General features: G+C 38.1%; 1 protein-coding gene across 1 annotated transcript in view; it reads right to left on the bottom strand.

Annotated features, from left to right (window-relative positions):
* Nucleotides 1-19: 19 nt before the first annotated feature.
* The window catches only part of LOC143297421 (nuclear cap-binding protein subunit 1-like), a 19826-nt gene continuing 908 nt past the window's right edge, over nucleotides 20-18937 (bottom strand). The window contains exons 2-23 of the mRNA XM_076609767.1: nucleotides 17612-17694; nucleotides 16986-17086; nucleotides 15940-16024; nucleotides 15386-15457; nucleotides 14643-14750; nucleotides 14122-14169; nucleotides 13366-13439; nucleotides 12902-12971; nucleotides 11528-11743; nucleotides 10772-10869; nucleotides 9634-9805; nucleotides 9045-9109; nucleotides 8610-8747; nucleotides 8180-8283; nucleotides 7561-7686; nucleotides 6864-6963; nucleotides 6259-6352; nucleotides 5816-5919; nucleotides 2694-2808; nucleotides 1938-2063; nucleotides 1107-1220; nucleotides 20-779 (exon numbers count right to left, since the gene is read on the bottom strand). Of these exons, the coding sequence (XP_076465882.1) occupies nucleotides 666-779; nucleotides 1107-1220; nucleotides 1938-2063; nucleotides 2694-2808; nucleotides 5816-5919; nucleotides 6259-6352; nucleotides 6864-6963; nucleotides 7561-7686; nucleotides 8180-8283; nucleotides 8610-8747; nucleotides 9045-9109; nucleotides 9634-9805; nucleotides 10772-10869; nucleotides 11528-11743; nucleotides 12902-12971; nucleotides 13366-13439; nucleotides 14122-14169; nucleotides 14643-14750; nucleotides 15386-15457; nucleotides 15940-16024; nucleotides 16986-17086; nucleotides 17612-17694 (2327 nt within the window). The 3' untranslated portion in view covers nucleotides 20-665. The remainder of the gene's footprint in view (nucleotides 780-1106; nucleotides 1221-1937; nucleotides 2064-2693; nucleotides 2809-5815; nucleotides 5920-6258; nucleotides 6353-6863; nucleotides 6964-7560; nucleotides 7687-8179; nucleotides 8284-8609; nucleotides 8748-9044; nucleotides 9110-9633; nucleotides 9806-10771; nucleotides 10870-11527; nucleotides 11744-12901; nucleotides 12972-13365; nucleotides 13440-14121; nucleotides 14170-14642; nucleotides 14751-15385; nucleotides 15458-15939; nucleotides 16025-16985; nucleotides 17087-17611; nucleotides 17695-18937) is intronic.

Below are 18937 nucleotides of genomic sequence, written 5' to 3'. Positions count from 1 at the left end.
AGCTGGACAAATACATCAATGTATTACTATGTCTAAAGTAGTATGTGTTTTCAGTCTGAAACAAACTCACTCCAATGTAGTTAACTAATGCAAAAAGATGTTCCATCAAGTTTGTATACCTGTTTTATAAAGTTACAAATATTTTTTTAAACAGTTCATAAAATTACAAATATTTTCAAACAGTTTGGCTCATTTGATATCAAATCTATCATATGTGAACTGACAATTGCAATGATGGACACGGACTGATGATTACAGTGAACACATTGTATCTATTCCTGATGACTCACTAAGCCAGTTAAGTTCATGACAGAACATCCACAATGACTGATGGAAGATAATTTTTGACACAATGGCAACTGACACAATACACACAGACTACTTCAGGTCCTCAAAGCAGCAAACGTCTAACTGTGATTGAAAAATAAAAAGGCGGTTTTTTTTTATTTTATAGAAATCCACATCCAGTCAAAATGTAAGCAACAAAGTATTCATGAAATATGTCTTGCTTTTTATTCTTCCACACACTGTCTGTCTCTTGTACATTTGCAAGCACAAGTTTCTCCATCTTGCTGTTGTATCCATCTACAACTTCTCTTTTATACACTGATAACCTGCAAAACACATGACACCAAGATGATGAGTCTTGCAGCCAAGAGAGAGGATCATGAACGAAGCGCACAGAACTGCTGGAAAACCTCCAAGATATGAATGTCAATGTCAGATGTGAACAGCAGACTCTCCAGAGTGTTGATATACTTGAACACCAGCTCATGATGCTGAAACAAAGATGGTTATTTTCAATGTAAATATCACACCTGACAATGTAAGCAACAATATCTTAAGACAATCATACTATCCAAATTACTCTTGTAAACTTGCAGTTTCTATGTCAAACTAGTGATCAGTAAGTGGATTATAAGTGATGCACTGAATGTGCCATAAAAAACAAAGAAATATCTTGTCATGAAATATTTATCAACAGTATCCATTCTTACTATTATATTAATATCAAACATGTGACCTTCAAGGGTTTGCTTCGGTTTGCCTGTGTTTAAAATAGAAAGAAGAAAGGCATAAAACATGAAAAAGATTTGGTGACTTACCTGCAGGAAAATGTGTTGAAGGCGTTCAATGACCCACTTGTACCAAGGAGTATTGTAGTCCATGCCATGAGATTCACACTTGACCAGATGTTCCGTCAGCACCATAATGAACCTCTGAAAGGAAATGCCAGCGACAGAAAGGTTTGGTATTCTACTCTGAGAAGACTTATAGCTAGCTCGCAGCAATGAATTTCGAATCACTGTGATGATTTAAAAAACAGAAAAACTTGATGTGTGAAGTGATTTCTGAATTTGAATTTTTTTTAAACTAATCGGGCTCAAAATGCAAATAAGTATTCCTAAAAATTCAAAATACAATGTTACCTCAGTAAGCCACTGTGTTTTACTTAACGCATCTTACTTCACTATCGCCAGCTCTGAATTTCTGACCATTACTCACAGTTAGTGCATAAAATCAACACTGATTCTCTCAGCATTGATGACTGTTCTGATTTAACTCTTCATCATCTGCAATCACCATCCGTAAGTGTTGGCTTTGCTACCTTGAGGCAGATACAGACACTCTGTGCATACACACACATGGCTCTGGATAAAATTTACTGTCATTCTTCCTCTCTAAGCAAGTGGTATTGTTACCAGCAAGAACAGATTTTCTTATCTACCAATGCATGAACAGAACCATTCTAAATGATGTTACAAACAAAATTCTACCGATCTCAAAGCATATGGAACGTTCCAGTCGGCCGTCGGTACACAAACTGATTTTGTTTATAAACTAAAACAGTCATTAAAATCCATGGCCCATATGTAGAATTTCAGACATGATTTCATTGGAAAAAAAAACAATAAAATAAATCATTTGATTCAAACCTGGAAAATGATCAGGAAGAGGTTCTTCTGCTGACTGGTTGCGGTCTCCAGCCTCTCTTCCATGCGTTCAATCATTTCCTCTGTGGGCACATCTTCATCAGAGAAGATCTCCATCCCGTCTGCCTCCTGTTATATGACATCAAGCAACTTCAAATGATATGTGTAAATGCAAAATACTCCACAAATAAATATTATTCATCAGTAATAACCATGATGACAGCACTGGTTTAAAAAAAAAAAGAGAAGCATTTATAAGAAAGACAAAGATCCTCCATCCCCTCTCCCACCAACAACATGGACTAGGGGAGGTAGACTGTGTAAGACTAGGAGAGGGGAGGATGAGTAGAGGAACTGGGAGGGTGGGGGAAGAAAGAGATGGTTAATTCTGGCTTTGTGAGCTACACATTAAATATGCAAATCAGTTTGGGTGATGATAATTTCTGCACGGCATGCAACACAGGTCAGCAAATGAATTTGCAGAGACTCTTTGCATGATTTATCTTCCAAGTGCATAAGAAATAGTTTGATACAGCTAGGTAGTGTTTTCATTCATATCCCCATTCACATACATTTTTAGCTCCATAATTTGGAGCAGTGTGGTGTTTCTTAGTGAAAGAAACCATTACAATGGTTTAGTCACTGACAGGTCCTTTTTTTCTTTACAAGTTTTTGAAAAAACATGCAAGCTTTAGACACATTTCATCCAGTTTTTGGACACATGGTCTTGACATTTCAACCCTAAAGAGTCCAACTGACCTTTCTCTTGGCAGCGTCCAACCTGTCTTTAGCATCATCCACCTCAGACTGCAGCTGGTTCACCTGCTTGGTCATCTTCTTGATGGTGCTATGCAGAATCTCCCACACAAAGAAACTGAAAACAAATGCATGGAGCTTCCACTTTATTCCTTGCATTTACCTGTCATAATTATTAGGTGTCTATTCCTCCTGCTTGAGCCAAATATCCAAGCTCTGACAGAGAATGCAACTGTGGACCCATGAACACACACAAAAAAACATCAGAAAGCAGAATTTATCAAAAGATGCCTTACCTTGTCATGAACTCACACACCTAGGCATTAGGTTTTCCTCCTCTGCTGAAAAAAAACCTCTTGGCAGCACATTCAAACTTTCCTGTCATCTCAAACAATAGCACCCACAAAAAAAATTCTGAGAAGCTTTCTTCAGAGAAGAGTAGCAGACTGATCCCTGACCTCACTCTTTACAACATGACAGAAGTGAAGAAGCTCAAGAAACAGATATGGTCATGACTTATACCAAGGTCAGGAAGTTGTGACTTGGCTTGCAAATAATCACCTCCTCTTCTTCTCCCTCAACTCTGTCAAAAGCCATTGTGGCACCGCAAAATAGAACTATTCACCCAAGATTCCTCCAGGTTTGTCGGTTGTATGTCAAAGCCTGGGTCTCTGCAAATGGTTTTTCTGTACATTCTGCAATATTTTTTTCTGTCTCCATCTCTCTCCCTCAACAGTTCCTTGGAGGAGTGTTTTAGCAAGGCTATCAACTCTTGTTACCTGGTCATATCAGCACAGCTTTCTTTCCCTAACAGATATCAGCAGGTCCAGTGTGCTGCTTGATGGTTTGGCTCACTTGTTCACTGGTGATGTGATCAGTGTATCTGAAGTTCAGTATCATGCGATAACACCTCATTTCCATGGCTTGAATTCGTATTCCAAATTGCTGTGAGGGTCCATATCTTGCATGCTTACTGAAAGATGGAAAATACTGGTGCATGCAGGAGTTTGATTTTGTGTTACATAGATATGTTGCTGTCCTTCCATACAGGTTTCAGTCTGGACAATGATGAAGTTATCTTTGCTACCCTTGAGAGGATTTCTGGTTTGGATCCTTCATTGCTGATGATAGATTCCTGGAAGGTTAACTGTTGAACGGTTCCTAGTTTCTGTCCTTGGGTAGTTATACAAGCAGTGATGGTGTTGCTGTGGCTGGATATTAGCTTGGTCTTTTTGGTGCTGATTTCCATGCCATATCTTGTTGAAGTTTCATCCAGTTTCTTAACAAGTTGGGCAAGTTCTTGCTGACTACCTGCCAAGCAGTCGATGTTGTCTGCAAATAGCTATGGTTTGTGATGGTACTTCCTCCACTGCTGACTGTGCTGACATGATCTTCAAGAGTGTCAGTCATGATGTGTTCCAGGAATATGTTGAACAGTGTGGGAGACAGAAGGCAGTCCTGACAGACTGGTGGACACTTCAGACAAGTTCAGAGTATAGTTGCTGGATGGTGCTGATAAGCTTTTGCCCAATGTTAAATCTTTTCATTGAGGCCCATAGTGCTTCCTGTCAAATGGGTCAAATACCTTCTTGTGGTAGAATTCTGTCTGGTGCTGGAGGTGTTTTTCACAAAATGTATGCAGATTAAAAAAATTTCAATGGTACTTCTGCCTTTGAGGAATCCAGCCTGTTCTTCAGCATTGATGATAAATTATTCTCTTGTGGCTGTAATCTGTTCAGAATGATCTGAGCATTATTTTTTTGCTAGCACGGCTGATCAAATTTATTGTGCGGCAGTTCTGGCAGTGTTGATGATTTCTTTTCTTGGGGAGGATGCTGATAAGTGATTGGATCCATGGTGTGGACCACTCACCTGTGTGCCAGATTTTGTTGCAGATGGCAGATAGGATGTCCATGTTTTAAAATTCTGCAAGGTGGTTGTTGATGCCTGCAGTCTTGCCACATTTTAGCTACTTCACTGCTGTTGCTACCTCCTCCAAGAGTATTGGGAAGTCATCAGAAGACATAAAATATGTTTCTAAAATATCTTGAATGTATTGAAAATATCAGGTCTTTCTTGAAAAACAAACAAAAAACAACAAAACAAAAAGAATCATTTAAAAGGAAATTTTCTCCCTAAAATTACATCTACCGTCACAAGAGGGCGCTAGTCAGGGTGGCAAAGGGGAGGTAACCTACTTCCTGGAGGTTATTGTCATAGCTACTTTCATTTTCCCCGCATAGGCGGGTATTAGTTTGCACAGGACAGGAATGTCAGACCCTTGCCGGAGTCTGCACCAGTGGGTCACGGTTAAGTATGTGTTGTTAAATGGCAAATTGTGATATGAAAAGAGGGTGAACATTTGAGGTCAAAAGCAAAATGAAGCGCTAAAAAAATTTGGTGGAAGGAGGAGAGTGAGGGTCAACCCCTGAAACTTACAATGACAGCTACAGACAAGACAAATTACACAAACAAGAATGGACTTACATCAGAAAAAGATGAGGCTACACCAAATAACACACAAGACAAGATTACAGATTCTGAACTGGCCATCTTGATTAAAAGTGAGTATCTGAGTATACCGCTCAGCCCCCAAGACTCAACTTGACTCGCCTCTATACGCTTCTACCTGCAGGTGAATCCATCACCCCATCACTCCAATACCCCCACTCCTTTCCTCCTCTCTACCTAAACATACCCTGAACTTTCGGTCTGTTACATGTGCTAATGAAGCAGTCTGGTGATGAGCCCTGAATGCTGCACACAGCTGTCTGGACAGGCTGTTTTTCTTTTGTTTCATAAGCAAACAATCCAATAAACAAGTACTTATAGAGGTAGGGCTTGGTTTTCTTCTTTCTAATCTAAAAACCAGGAATGGTGAAATATTAAAGCATTAAGAAATCATCACACACACGCCTGTGAGGATATGCACACGCGAGCGCACACACACACACAGCATATCCATCAACTCAGGCCACATTTCCCATATCTAGCACATTATGCTACCACTCACCTTCCAGTCACCCCCAGCCCCTTCCTGCATAGCACACCACACCCCCATACTTTATTTTCTTTTCCCCCCATGTCTGATATCATTTTTTGTGAACAACAACAACAGGCTGTACCTGGTGAAGTCTTCCTGCATCTGCTCAGAGAACACCCAGTTGGCCACAGCCTGGCACTGAACCACCTCTGTCCTCAACAACTTGTCCACCAGAACCACAATCATCTGAAACAAATATTATCCGGCATAGCAAATAAAACACAAGCTCAGAGAATGAAGACATGAGGTTCAGTTTCTCAAGGAGACATTACTGCATTCAGACAAATCCATAGACAGCATCTGCTAGGCAGATTTCTGACCAGCAACATAATCCAACACTGTGTACCTATCAGAGTAGATTTCTTATACATAAATCTACAGAGTTTTGCCAGAGGAAAACACTTACAATGTCATGGCTTCTTTTTCAGTGCGCCAAGTGCATGCTGCAAAAAGGACCTCGGTTTATTGTCTCTTTAGTGTATTCTTCACATGACAGAACTTGAGAACGACCCATTTTATACTTGCCTGCTGATGTGATCTCCATGTACTGTAGACAGTTTTCAGCAGGTAGATCTGCCCTTCCTCGCTTTCAGCCAGTGATTTCAGGTTGGGATAAAACCTGAATGATAGAACATTATCCTGTGCTCAAAATCATCAAAATGTGCAAAACGTCAATCAATATTTTCACTGTCCCAAAACATATGTTTGAATACCACTCAAGTGTGCATATTTTTGTGCCCAAATCTGCATAAAAGTGTAGCTCATCTGAGAAATGTTCTGTTGTAACAAAGCACCAAAGTATTAGATTTGTGTGTCTGTGCAGGTATTTACAACAGTATCATGAAATTGATTTTATACATTCAACCACCAATACTACAGATAAAATGAGGTGTAGCTGTTTTATCAAGTCTTCTTACACCTTTAGCCAAGTGCAAGAATAACAACTGAAAGTAAACAAACTGAAAATCACCATAGCAGCAAAGTTACAACAGAAAGGCCTTTTTTTTTTCTAAACCAACACAAGCACAGAGCATACTTGATTAGATTCCGTTATCCTGATTTGTTGTGTGTGAATCTGCATTTGTTTTTGCATGCTCATCTGAAAGTGACCAATATAAGATGAGGCCTACTTGGCAAGAGCAGCAAATGAATGGCTGAAGGACTTGGATCCCAGGAACAACAGCGTGGACACAAACACGTCAACCTTCAGAGGGTTGTAGCTTGCATTGTCTGTCAAAATCACAACCACATAATGTGAAATTAAAATCACCACCCTCTAAGAAAAAAACCACAAACAAAACAACAAAGCCAGATGCATGAAACACTCCATTCACTCTTGTTAATACTCAAAAGGTAATAAATGTAATGCAACCATTGAATACATAAAGTTATAAGTACAAAAGTATAAAAAAAATTTCAAAATTCAAAAAGCTGCATGTTATCATTTTCTAAACATATAAAGTATGTTCAACAGCTGAGGGATGAACAAGAAAAGTAAGAACACAGATCAAAATGTAACCTTCTCCCCACTAAGCCACCAAATCACAGTAACTATTGCTTTGTCATACAGACATGTTTCTGGTTGTTTAATTCATCACTTAAATACTTTATATCCAATTATGTCTCTTGAAAGATTGGTGACACTACATACAGGCACTGTGGCAATACAAAAAAACGTTCCTCACATGAAATCCTCTTCTTCCAAAATTCTTTAATTACTATTTTTTGTAATGCCAGTCCATATTCCAAAACATCTGAAACAGAAAAAAAGATAGTTGTGCACATGCGCCACACACACACGCACAATTATTTATACAAATCACCAACCATTATCCTCTCCGTTGGGGAACTTGTTCGGCAGATCTCTCAACACTTGAGCAGCTTCATCAGGTGTACACTTGGCCTTGATCGAGTTCATCAGCTGATGGGCTGCCATTGTTCCTGGTAGAGAGCCTGTAAATACAGCGTATACAGTATACCACAATAAAAAAATTTTTTTTTCAAAACATAAAAAAACAACATCCCCAGAATAAACCTTTCCAGTAGAATTTATTGTTTGATAAGTCACAAATACGTAACAAAAATGTCTGACATACAATAAGAAAACTACGAAAATTTGTTAGATGTACTGACCATGCACAGTAACTCGTGGAATGCTTAGTACAGAATGCATCACATTTGTTTCTGTGATGCCAATCCCTCTGTCTTTGCTATGATCCCATCCCCAATCCCACGACACAATTATTCCTAACAAACATATCTTAGCTATTATTTCAAGAACATGTAGTCAAATATGAGCCCAAAGGCAGTGTGTTTGGAACTTCAGATCAATCCTGTTCAAAAGGGTAGTGTCAAACAATATGCTCACATATAAGTTTCCCCTCAGTTTTTCAGGATCATAAAGATCAACGTACACAAAGAAAGCAAAACACAAACGTTGTTTTACCTGCACCTTCCTGCTCATACTTGTACTCAGAATGGGGCTTCTCTGGGACAAATTTCGCAAAGGATTCAGGCACACTGTCACTGATCCTCTGATGGTAGGAGAATCTGAAAAAATATCAAACAAAATACCCCCCTTTTGTCAGCAATGTTTTACTTTCCCTGTATTCTAAGGTTTTTGCTATACTGACACATCATCTCTTGCATGCAACACACTGAAAGGAAATTTTCTAAGACCATAAAATTTGCATGCTGACTGTACAAAAACAACAAAAACTGTTGAAAGTTTACTGCATATATAGTGCATACTTTGTAAAACAGCTCATCACATGTACACAAATTTCATCATAAAAAAAAATAACAAAAAAAAACCCACACCAAAAAACAACAAATTGGGAGAGAGAGAAATGAACGGGGAAGTTTCTGTTACATACCTCAAGCATTTGAGCAGTACTTCACGCACAAACATTGTCTTGGGCAAAGCCATGTCCATGTTGACCACTTCTGACCAGTCATCCCAACTCCAGCGGTACTGGAAGTTACTCAGGTGATAGGAAAACCAGTTCACCAGCCTAAAAAAAAACAACAAATAAATATATCAGTTCCTACCAAACAGAAATAAATAGCTATATCAGTAAAGGAGATAGAAAGAGACAGACAGACTGACAGACACAAGTCAGAGGTAGGAATGCATAACATTTTGTGTAGCAAGATTCACGTTTGAGGTATTTCTTACACACCCTTGCACCCAAGCTTTTGAATGAAAGATGCTATGGGTGGGGTAGGGAGTGTGGCAGCATGGAAGGAGGAGAGGGTTGAAAATATGTCTAGAAGGCATGTGTTCACAAACAATAAGTAATTACGCTTACCTCTCAATGCAAATGGTGTGCATGTGACTGATCCTTTCAAACAGCATCTCAGATGCCTGGGCCAACTGAAAAGTGGTTAAGGAACCCCTGACAGCAATCTTTCACAGCAAATGAAAAAAAAAGGTATCCTTTTGTTTCTATTCTCATTTTTCTAATCTTGTTCACATACAAAAGTCAAGCCTTCCAAGATATAAATGTTATAGTACTCCTGAAAACAGAGTATGACTACCTACATGGTGGGGTAAAAATGGTTATACATGTAAAAATTTAACATTTCACATACTGTGGGATCTGCAATCCTACAGGTTTGCTATTACACATACCAAAAATTTGAATACACTTTGTGACTTATCACTTTTTTTTTTTAACACAAAAGCAGAATTCTTAAAACAAAACAAAAAAATCCAGCACACACACATACCACATTTCTAACAAACCAAAATCTAACACACGCACACAAAACAATACACACTCCCACACACACAGTCAGCCTAACTGCTTTCAGCCACAACACAAAGCAAAATCTCCACACACACTGTCAGCAGAACTGCCTGCCTATAACTCGAACATGCCACAATGGCAAGGATACAACCTGGGGCATGGAACTGGGCTGCAGTTTACACAGCTCGATCAGCGTGGACCCGTAGAACAGTTCCAGGTAGGGGGCACAGGGCAGCTGGAACAGCTGGGCAAACATCACTTCCACAATCATGTAGTTGAGAGGCAGCGTCTTCACAGGATAGCTCAGCAAGGTGGCAGCGCTGCACAACATGTCAATATGTATGAATGTGTGGAAAAACAACAAAACAGAAAGAAAGAAAGTGTGTGTGTGTGTGTGTGTGTGTGTTTGAGTGTGTGTGTGTTTGAGTGTGTGTGTGTGTGTTTTTGTGTGTGTGTGTGTGTATGTGTTTGTGTGTGTGTGTGTGTGTTGTGTGTCTGTGTGTGTGTGAGCATGAATGTGAGAGAGAGAGAAAGAGATAGAAAGAAACAGAGAGATGTGATTGAAGAGTCTTTTTTTTAACAGTGAATTTGGTACTTCTGTGCTGGAATCAAACGTGCCCATGAGTACATCTCTGTGTCTGTTTGCACACACACACACACATACATATATATATAAATATATACATATATATGCAGATATATATATACATATATATGTGTGTGTGTGTCTGTGTGTGTGACAAAAAAGTAAACAAAAAACAGCTTTCCTTTTTAAACCAAAATCCCATGCAAGCACACTGGAACCAAATAACACTAAAAGCTGAAGAGGAAGTCCATCATGGAACATTCATCTAATGCAGTAACGTTCTTTCCCTGGGTTCCTTCAATGGTTGCAAACTGAATCAACAGTTCTGTGAGATCAGGGATATGCACATCTGGATTTCTAAATAGCAGATGTTCCAGAAGGAGACTTACTCTCCCATTTTTTACTTTATTCAGTTCAATTCAGGACACATGAATCACTTTTTAAGAACAAACAAACAAAAGGCTGAAGGCAGTGTGGGTCACACAAATGAAGAGTACATGCAAACAGACACAGACTGACAGACACACAGAGTGGAGAGGAACTAGAAGTGGAGAGACTTGTCATTTGTGGCATCAGGACTTGAATACGATGCTCTGTTTGCCAAATGCATCAAAGGCATGCATGCACTCACATGCACACACACACACATGCACACACACATTTATCAAGACACAGCCACAGATTGTGTCTGCTGACTAACCAATCTTTTCTCTCAATGTAGTTGGTGTGGATGATGCGATCAATCTGTTCCTCAATCAGGTAGCGTTCTATAGCATGACTACCTGGCAGCACAGTCCCCTGGAGTGACCAAACAAAAAAACAACAACATTTTTTTTAACATCAGCCATGGGCCACAATTCAAAACAGGATGAGAGGAGGTAAGGGAGCAAAGAAAGGATGGGTGGGGTGGGAGCTGGTATGGTGTTGAGGTGGAGAAGGGACTAGGAGTAGACAAAGGTTTAACAAAACATTATCATCATTATTATAAGTGCTCCCTAAAGCCCATCTGACTGCTTTGCGCCTAAATAGGAGAGTGAGAGAGAGGAGGCAAATAAAGCGATAAAAAGAAAAGAAAAAGAAACAAGCAAAATTACCAAAGATGAAAAGCATAAACCTTAAACAAAGTACTTCACTCAACACCCTCTTATGTAAATGGCCAGTCTGTGTGTTTATATGGAAAAAAAAAAAAGACACACAAGTAAATCGACTGATCATTTCTTGTATGCATGCTATTTAGATGTCTATTCTCAACAGAATCAAAAATACCTATCTTTGGTTGAATGACATGGAAAGATTGCAATTTACAAGGATTGCAAAGCAGTGATCATTTCCTACCATGCAGCACAAAATGACTGCCCAATACAGCTCATAAAAATATGCTCTTCAAAAATTAAATGCACACCTCTTGTACAAAACCACTGGCTTTTCACCAAAAGAACACAGTTGCACACCTCACCTCAGGTACGTCAGTGTAGTCAAACAGGCGGAAAATGACCCGAGGAAGGGGGTAGACCATTTCCTCGTTGTGGGATGGGGGAATGATCTGCGGCAAGGTGTGCTGCAAGGCATCACAGAGGACGCTGTCGAAGGCCAGGTAGGGCCGACTGATCTGCTTCTCCAGCCACTTGTTGCTTCGTAAGTTGCGGATCTGGGCCCACAGGCAGTCCAGGTACTGGAAACAGGTTTGCACATATGATGTGATGTACGATATGTGACGAACTTTGTGTGTGTGTGTGTGTGTGTGTGGATGCTAACTAATGGTGGAGTGTTTGGTTGGATGTCTGTGCAGGGTTGTGCATGTAAGCTTTTGTTTTTGAGTTTACTCATTTGGGACGATAAGTTTTCTCCCTTGCTTTTCCCCACAGATGGCCCATTTGTAAGGGTTTGGAAAAAAATTACAAAAAATACAAAATACAGAGCAAGAAAATGAAACTTTCAGAAGTGGTTTATTACGTGTTGGGCTATTGCAAAAAAAAAAACAACAACAACAAATTTCTCATCTTATTTTTACAGTTTTGCTATTAAGTAGAAAATAATGTCAATTTTTCACCCCGAATCACCATACCCATGCTCGCTTTCTGCACTAAATTCACTTTCTTCTTCGTCATCATCCACATCTTCAATGTCCGACCCTTCAGTTTGTAGCATTTCGAGTACTTCAGCAACACTAAAACGTTGCTGTCGCTACCTTGTTTGCTCCAAAACATTTTGAGAAGAACCCGCTTTGTTAACAGGCAGGCACGCGAGCAGACAACTGGTCAGTGACTTTGTCAGCATGTGTGCAAGACAGACCACATATGGCTGGCTGGCTAATCATACCATTCAGTTGTCACGTGTCCCAGAATAGCACACTCTGCTTGGCTAATCACAAAATCACATGTACAGCGCGTGATGGATTTTTATTTTTTGAAAATGCCATTCCATTCTGTTGTCCGAAACCAAATACATTTTATGTAGGAATGCTCACGCATTCTGTTGTCTGGAGAGAGTTAAAATGCATGTTTTTACACACATCAGTTTTCACACTGTCACAGCACAACTGAGATGTTTTAAAAGGAAAGGCACATGAAAAAACAACAACCCCAAAACAATGATATTCAGAAAGAGGCATCATATAAACAAATGCTTAGACATTACCCATGTGTTTGAAAGCTTTCACCAGAAAGCACACACACGCACACACATCAGCCCACCCCACGCATTCCTAATTGCACACACACCGATGCAACGAAGATTATTATCATTCATTTTATCCCTGTCACATATATATACATGCATGCACAAAACATGCGATAAGCAGTCTTTCAGACACTGTATGTGAAAACCAGACCTCTTCCTGAGGATGGGGTTCATCCACCGACCAGACACGCAGGGCAGGAACGTGGATTTTCTGTCGTTTGCTGGTCAGAAAACATAGAATAATTCAGGTAAGAGTGAGATCAAAAAGAAAAAATTGGATTTTTACACTGCTTCATTTTACTGATTGCACTGAGTTGCGTATGTACAGCTGCAACACTTATTCTTAAATGTGTGTCTTTATCCTTTGGTGGACTGCACATATCAAATACAGGGAGTATTGTTCACAGTTATTGTATTACTTTTCGAAACTGAAGAAAAAACAATACAGTTTCATTTACAGTTTGTCCTATACATTCAAAGAACTATGCCATGATTGATGGTAAAATATAAAGCATTGCTACTGATGTATGATTTTAAATCTGCTTTACTGTACTATGCTTTCAACAACAATGCACAGAAGATGATGTGAGAAATAAAATAGAGTAATATTCTCACCTAATATATGTGTCCACAACTTCCATAAGCTTGTTCAGCTCGGTCTCTTTCTTCTCAAACAGTTCACGCCCAACCTGAGTAAACAGCAATTTCAAACTTATCAACAGAACCACAAAATTAAACTTTTTATATAAAAAAAATTATGACAAACAGCATAATAACAAAGAAAACAAAACTACCTGCTTTCATGTTAGCTTTTTATTTTCATGACATAATACACACTGGCTAAAAGATTTTGAGATGGAGCTGATGGTGAGAAATAGCACAGCAAAAATTGGTTTTTTTTCATTCTTCTGTACATGGCAATGGCATAGTCATGGTTACTTTTTCCTAATTTTCATTGATGAATATTTTCACTTATCAACAACGCAAATGGAGGGAATGACATGTTTAAATCATAGAATGGGTGAAAACTGTATGAGAGGGGGAAAATGCTATGGATATCCACTCAGTTTGGACCACAACAACACTGAGTCTTCATTACCATAAAATTCTGAACAATTACTGTAAGGTTTTTATAAGTCCTTCATTGTATAATTGCTCAATGAGCAGGTCGTCACATTTGGTACAGACTAACTGTATCTCACATACAGACAAAACACTCAGTTTGTTTGCACATACAACTGAGGCTATTTTTCTATCAAAGTATAGCATGTGAGACACAATGCTTTCTTTACTGGGCAGTTTTATCTGCAAAACTATTCCACCATGGAGTATTCATCTCTCAAGGCAAAAATGCCAAAGTATAAAACTCACCCAAGGAAGAGAGGACAGGACCATGTAGATGTAGATATCTGATCTGACCTGCAGCAACACATCAACAAAAACATAGGTCACCATTTGTGCATGGGGGAGGGGGCAAGGTGTGTGTGTGTGTGTGTGTGTGTGTGTGTGTGTGTGTGTGTGTGTGTGTGTGTGTATGTGTGTGTGCACATATACACTAGGCAATATATATTCACTAAAGTACATGCCTGTATGCAAACATCTTTAAGTTTGATTGCAAATATTTTTCTACAAAAATGATATCTAACGACAGCAACAAGCTCATACTTGGTGTTCATGAACATTTTTCTTACTCATGCAATAGCAGTTTTAATTCACATGACTACTATCAGTTTTGACACGTGCTCTTCCATATTTCAAGACCATTCAAAACCAATCACATTCATTTCTTTCCTTCTTCTCATCAGAAGCATATTAGTGCATTTCCAACATCATGAAAGCAAAACACCACAAGTATGACATGAGACATACAAAATCCCGCAAGGTCTACCAACCTGAGGGATGTTATCCTCCAAGGTGACTTCAACAAAGTTGTCAAACATCTGCAACACTGATGCTGCCACCAGAACATGGCAGTTTACCAAATCTGATAAGAAGCGCACCTGAAAAATCATTTAAAAGCAAAAGTAAATTGATTTACCATACTTCATCATTTTAAGCATTCCACAATTTTCAGTCATGATGACATTGACAAAAGTGACAAAACAAAAAATGTGCAATACCATATTCAAATAAACATAAAGCAAACTGGAGAAAAGAACATAAGTTTACTATGCCATAACTGACTGTAACTGTATTCTTTCTATTTACAAATTACATCTTTTCAGATACGCTTGCAGAGGGAGCTCATTCTGCTAAATGCATAAAAAATACAAGGTTTATCTGTGTTCCCAGTCTTTATTCAAAATATTCAACAAAAGAAAATGGAATGATTTCACAGATCAGAGAATACATGTCCTTTTGTGTACATTTTATCTTAGACCCAAATCCAGGATGATCAAATGAGGAAAATGACACAGTATGTGATAGTGATGTCATGAAAGCAATTCCCTAATATCCATTCATTTATATGCACCCACACATGAACTCACATAATATATGCATATGTGCACAAGCACCCTTTCATGAATACTCAAGCATTAATTTCCTGTAGCCGAAAACAAAAACAAAACCTTAATTACAGAATAATCAAAGCATCCGCACATATAGATGTTACAAATGAGCATGGTATTCTTACCATCATTCTTGCATTTTCCCATTCCCCCATTTTCAGTGACTCTTTCAAGTTTCGAACCAGCATCTCTACAAACTGAAACAGAAATAATACTTGCATTATAACTTAACTAAATGTTTCAATTTTTTGTATGAGAATCTAAAGCAAGACAGCTGCTTCTATTTAATCAATTAAATAAAATACAAAAATACACTTGCAGTTACATTGCACATACTCAAGCACACACTCAGAATGGCACTATCATTGATTCAAAAAATCCAAGGAACCCTGAAATGATTATTAGTGACAACACCTACTTTCTATACCATGTCTATGTATACTATAAGTGATTGATCATTATCCTCTAGTGGTGATAATCAAGAATGATTTTGTCTTTCTACTCGTTGTTCAAATCTTAGAAATCATTGCCAAGACATTGTTGTCCAATATAACTGTACTATCTACATTCTACTAACTGGTTGTATGATGTCAAGACGACCCTCCATTCATATAACTTTGTAAAAACAAACTTGATATTAGAAAAACTATTTGTATCATCTGCAACACAGGCAACTCACCTCTCCCCCACAGGTGTAGTTTTTGGCATTGAGCAATCCCACGAGTGTGGTGTATACAGTCAGCTTCTCTGGCAGTGTCACTACACTGTCAACAGATTATAAAAAATGATAATATATACAATACTATAGACAACTGACGTGAGTACATATACAAAAAAGGAAAGGGTGACAATATCAATGAAACACAAAGAAAAAACAAACAAACAAGAAAACACACACACACACACACACACACACACACACACACACACACACACACACACACACACAAAGCCATAGACATCCAAATGACATACTTTATGATTTATACCAATCCAACTATTTCAGTTTTAACTAGTGATGTTTTCTATACGGATTTAGACTTGGACTTCACCGGCAGCACACACTCAGTGAGGCCAGCAATATGCTGCCCACTGCAGAATCAACTGATACTGTCACATGGAATTGAAAATCGAGATGCTCACATGAGTAAAAAAATCTTTAACCAAAAAGTCTGAGATGACAATAAATGGAATGACAGTTCTGAAATGGAATAAAACCGAACAAAGCTCATTGCTATCACAAAATTATAACATACATATTGATAAAAACATTAAAACAATACATTATCACTCAGCTTTGAGCCTCTGTATAGTGTATGTATTGTATATTTTATGGTTAATAATAAAAATAATATGCATACATATAATATAGAAACCATATTTATAGGTCTGTGCACATCCATTAGTCTGACATTGTGTGAAAAAATCCACAATGAGTAAGTAAGTTACTAAGTATGTGTGCCCAGATCTGAAATTTAATTTAGAATGTAAGAAACCAACAGAGATCATAATGAATCAACGTAAAATTGCAGTCTCGATCCATAGAATGTAAGACTGAAAATTAGAAAGTTCTCCAATTCAATATAATTAAATTCCTGGCCATTACACAATGGGAGTTAACAATCTGAAACACATGGATATATAAGGACAGTGACAGTAATTTACTCAAATTTAAAACAGGTACTTCACAAACTCATCTGCCTTCATCACTGATTCCACACTCACCACTGACAGAGAATGCGCATGATTTTGACCTTGTAGTTGGGCAGATCTGCTTCAAGGACGCTAGCCAAGCCCTCCAAGTTGCTCTCCAGTGAAGATGAGCTCTGACAGCAAAACACAGCAATGCATGGCACACGTTCTTGTCTAACAGTAACAGCACCATACTCATCGCAGCAAAATAAGTAAAAACTGGCAATGACCACTTCTTCACTTTCAGTGCCTTACTCCCACCGTCAATCAACAATATCATTGGTTGACAGTATCTTGCGATGAAACAATGATCAACTCAACAAGGATAATTTTATACAGCACATTTGAAATAAAAATTCAGTGTCTGGGATCTCAAAAGATTCTTGAAAGACTGTGCTAAAGAAACCCACTTCAAAAACTCAACAAGATGGAAAATAAAATACAAATTGTTGTCAAATGTTATTTGTGTGAAAATGTTTAAAACAAAGGACATTTTTTTATATTGGGGTGAGAAACTGAGTGTCTTTAAAAAAACACACACTTTTTGACAGCCTAATTCACAGCCTAATTCAATGTGTTTTGAACAAAGATCTATATATCTGCAACTTAACAGCAAAAAATCATTAAGTTGAACAATACTCTGTTTAAGTTATACGGACCTTCTCTCCAACTCTTGTAATAAGTGATTCCAATCGATCTTCAATGTCCACCACCTCTGTCCTTCGGCGCTTTCTTGATCTCTCTGAAAACAAAACATTCAACTAAAGAATATTAATTTGTCTTAGGAAATGGATTTTTTTTTTCAAAACAAACAAAAAGCAAATCTCCTTTTAACATCTGTGACATAGAAAAGAAAACTGTTCATAACTCTGTAATAAATGGCTTAAAGCAAACATTGCACTATCTTCAACATAATATATCTCTAAATTCTGTGATTCACATCATCAATTTTAATTAAAAAAAAAGTGAAAGTAACCTTTTCATACTGATAAAGTTTGATGTCTGGAGGTGGATCCAATATCAGCTAATCAAGGCAACAAATAATTGGGAACCTTGGCCTTTCCTAAACAATGCACACACACAAGAAAAAGAAAGGAATGAAAATTTGCACTGTGTTATTTTATATATCTAATCTTTATTTTTCTTAATAAGTTAATTTGCTGATTTAACACAAAATACAAATCATCTATTTTCAATCATGCCTGTCTCTTAAAGTTAAACAGTTGAGTGCCTTTTAGATGTCAACTGACATCTTGCAAAAAGTGTTGCTGTTGTGCCTGTAAGATGTCTGCAAACGTTCTGCGTGTATTTTGATTTTTCCTTCAACAGAGTTTGGTACAATAAACATAAACAGACTGAATCATGACTGGTTTAATATGTCTGGTTTATAAACATACTTAAGTGAGTATTGGTAGAAGACCACTTTTTTCTCAATAATGATTTGCAAACTGGACCACTTAGACTTTTAGAGCACACATTCATGTAAAGAGGGTTTGCCTCACATGCCAAAATGGCGTCACACTTTGTCAATTGAAGACAGTGATCCCAGTCAGTGGATTTAGCATTTACACAACTTTTCAAGCTATGCTGATGATTATGTATGAATATGATGATGATGAGAGATGGATCTGTCTTGCCTTTTATGTTATATAAATGATTGAAGGTGATGACAATGGGATTGACAAAACTGACAACATCCAACTCTATCTTCAGTACATCTATCCAGTCAGACATCATTAACTTTCTGAGTGAAAGACCATGACTGAGAGTGAAGGCATGGTACTTTCACAAAATCTGACAAAAGGCAGAGAGACAGAGCAGCGGTGTAAGACAACAGGTTAAAGGCCAGAGGGCAGGTTAACCCTTTCACTGCCAAACTCGCATTTATGCAGCAGCTAGGTAGAGGACCTATGTCACTGAAGGGCGACCAGATCATGGGTCTGTTATCCATGAACCTACAGCTCTTTATGTTTGGTGGTAGAATG

The sequence above is a fragment of the Babylonia areolata genome, chromosome 22 (genome assembly GCF_041734735.1).
Source record: "Babylonia areolata isolate BAREFJ2019XMU chromosome 22, ASM4173473v1, whole genome shotgun sequence".
Classification (NCBI taxonomy): Eukaryota; Metazoa; Mollusca; class Gastropoda; order Neogastropoda; family Buccinidae; genus Babylonia; species Babylonia areolata.
Note: the sequence above shows the minus strand (reverse complement) of the source record. Positions and strands in the feature narration are given on the sequence as shown.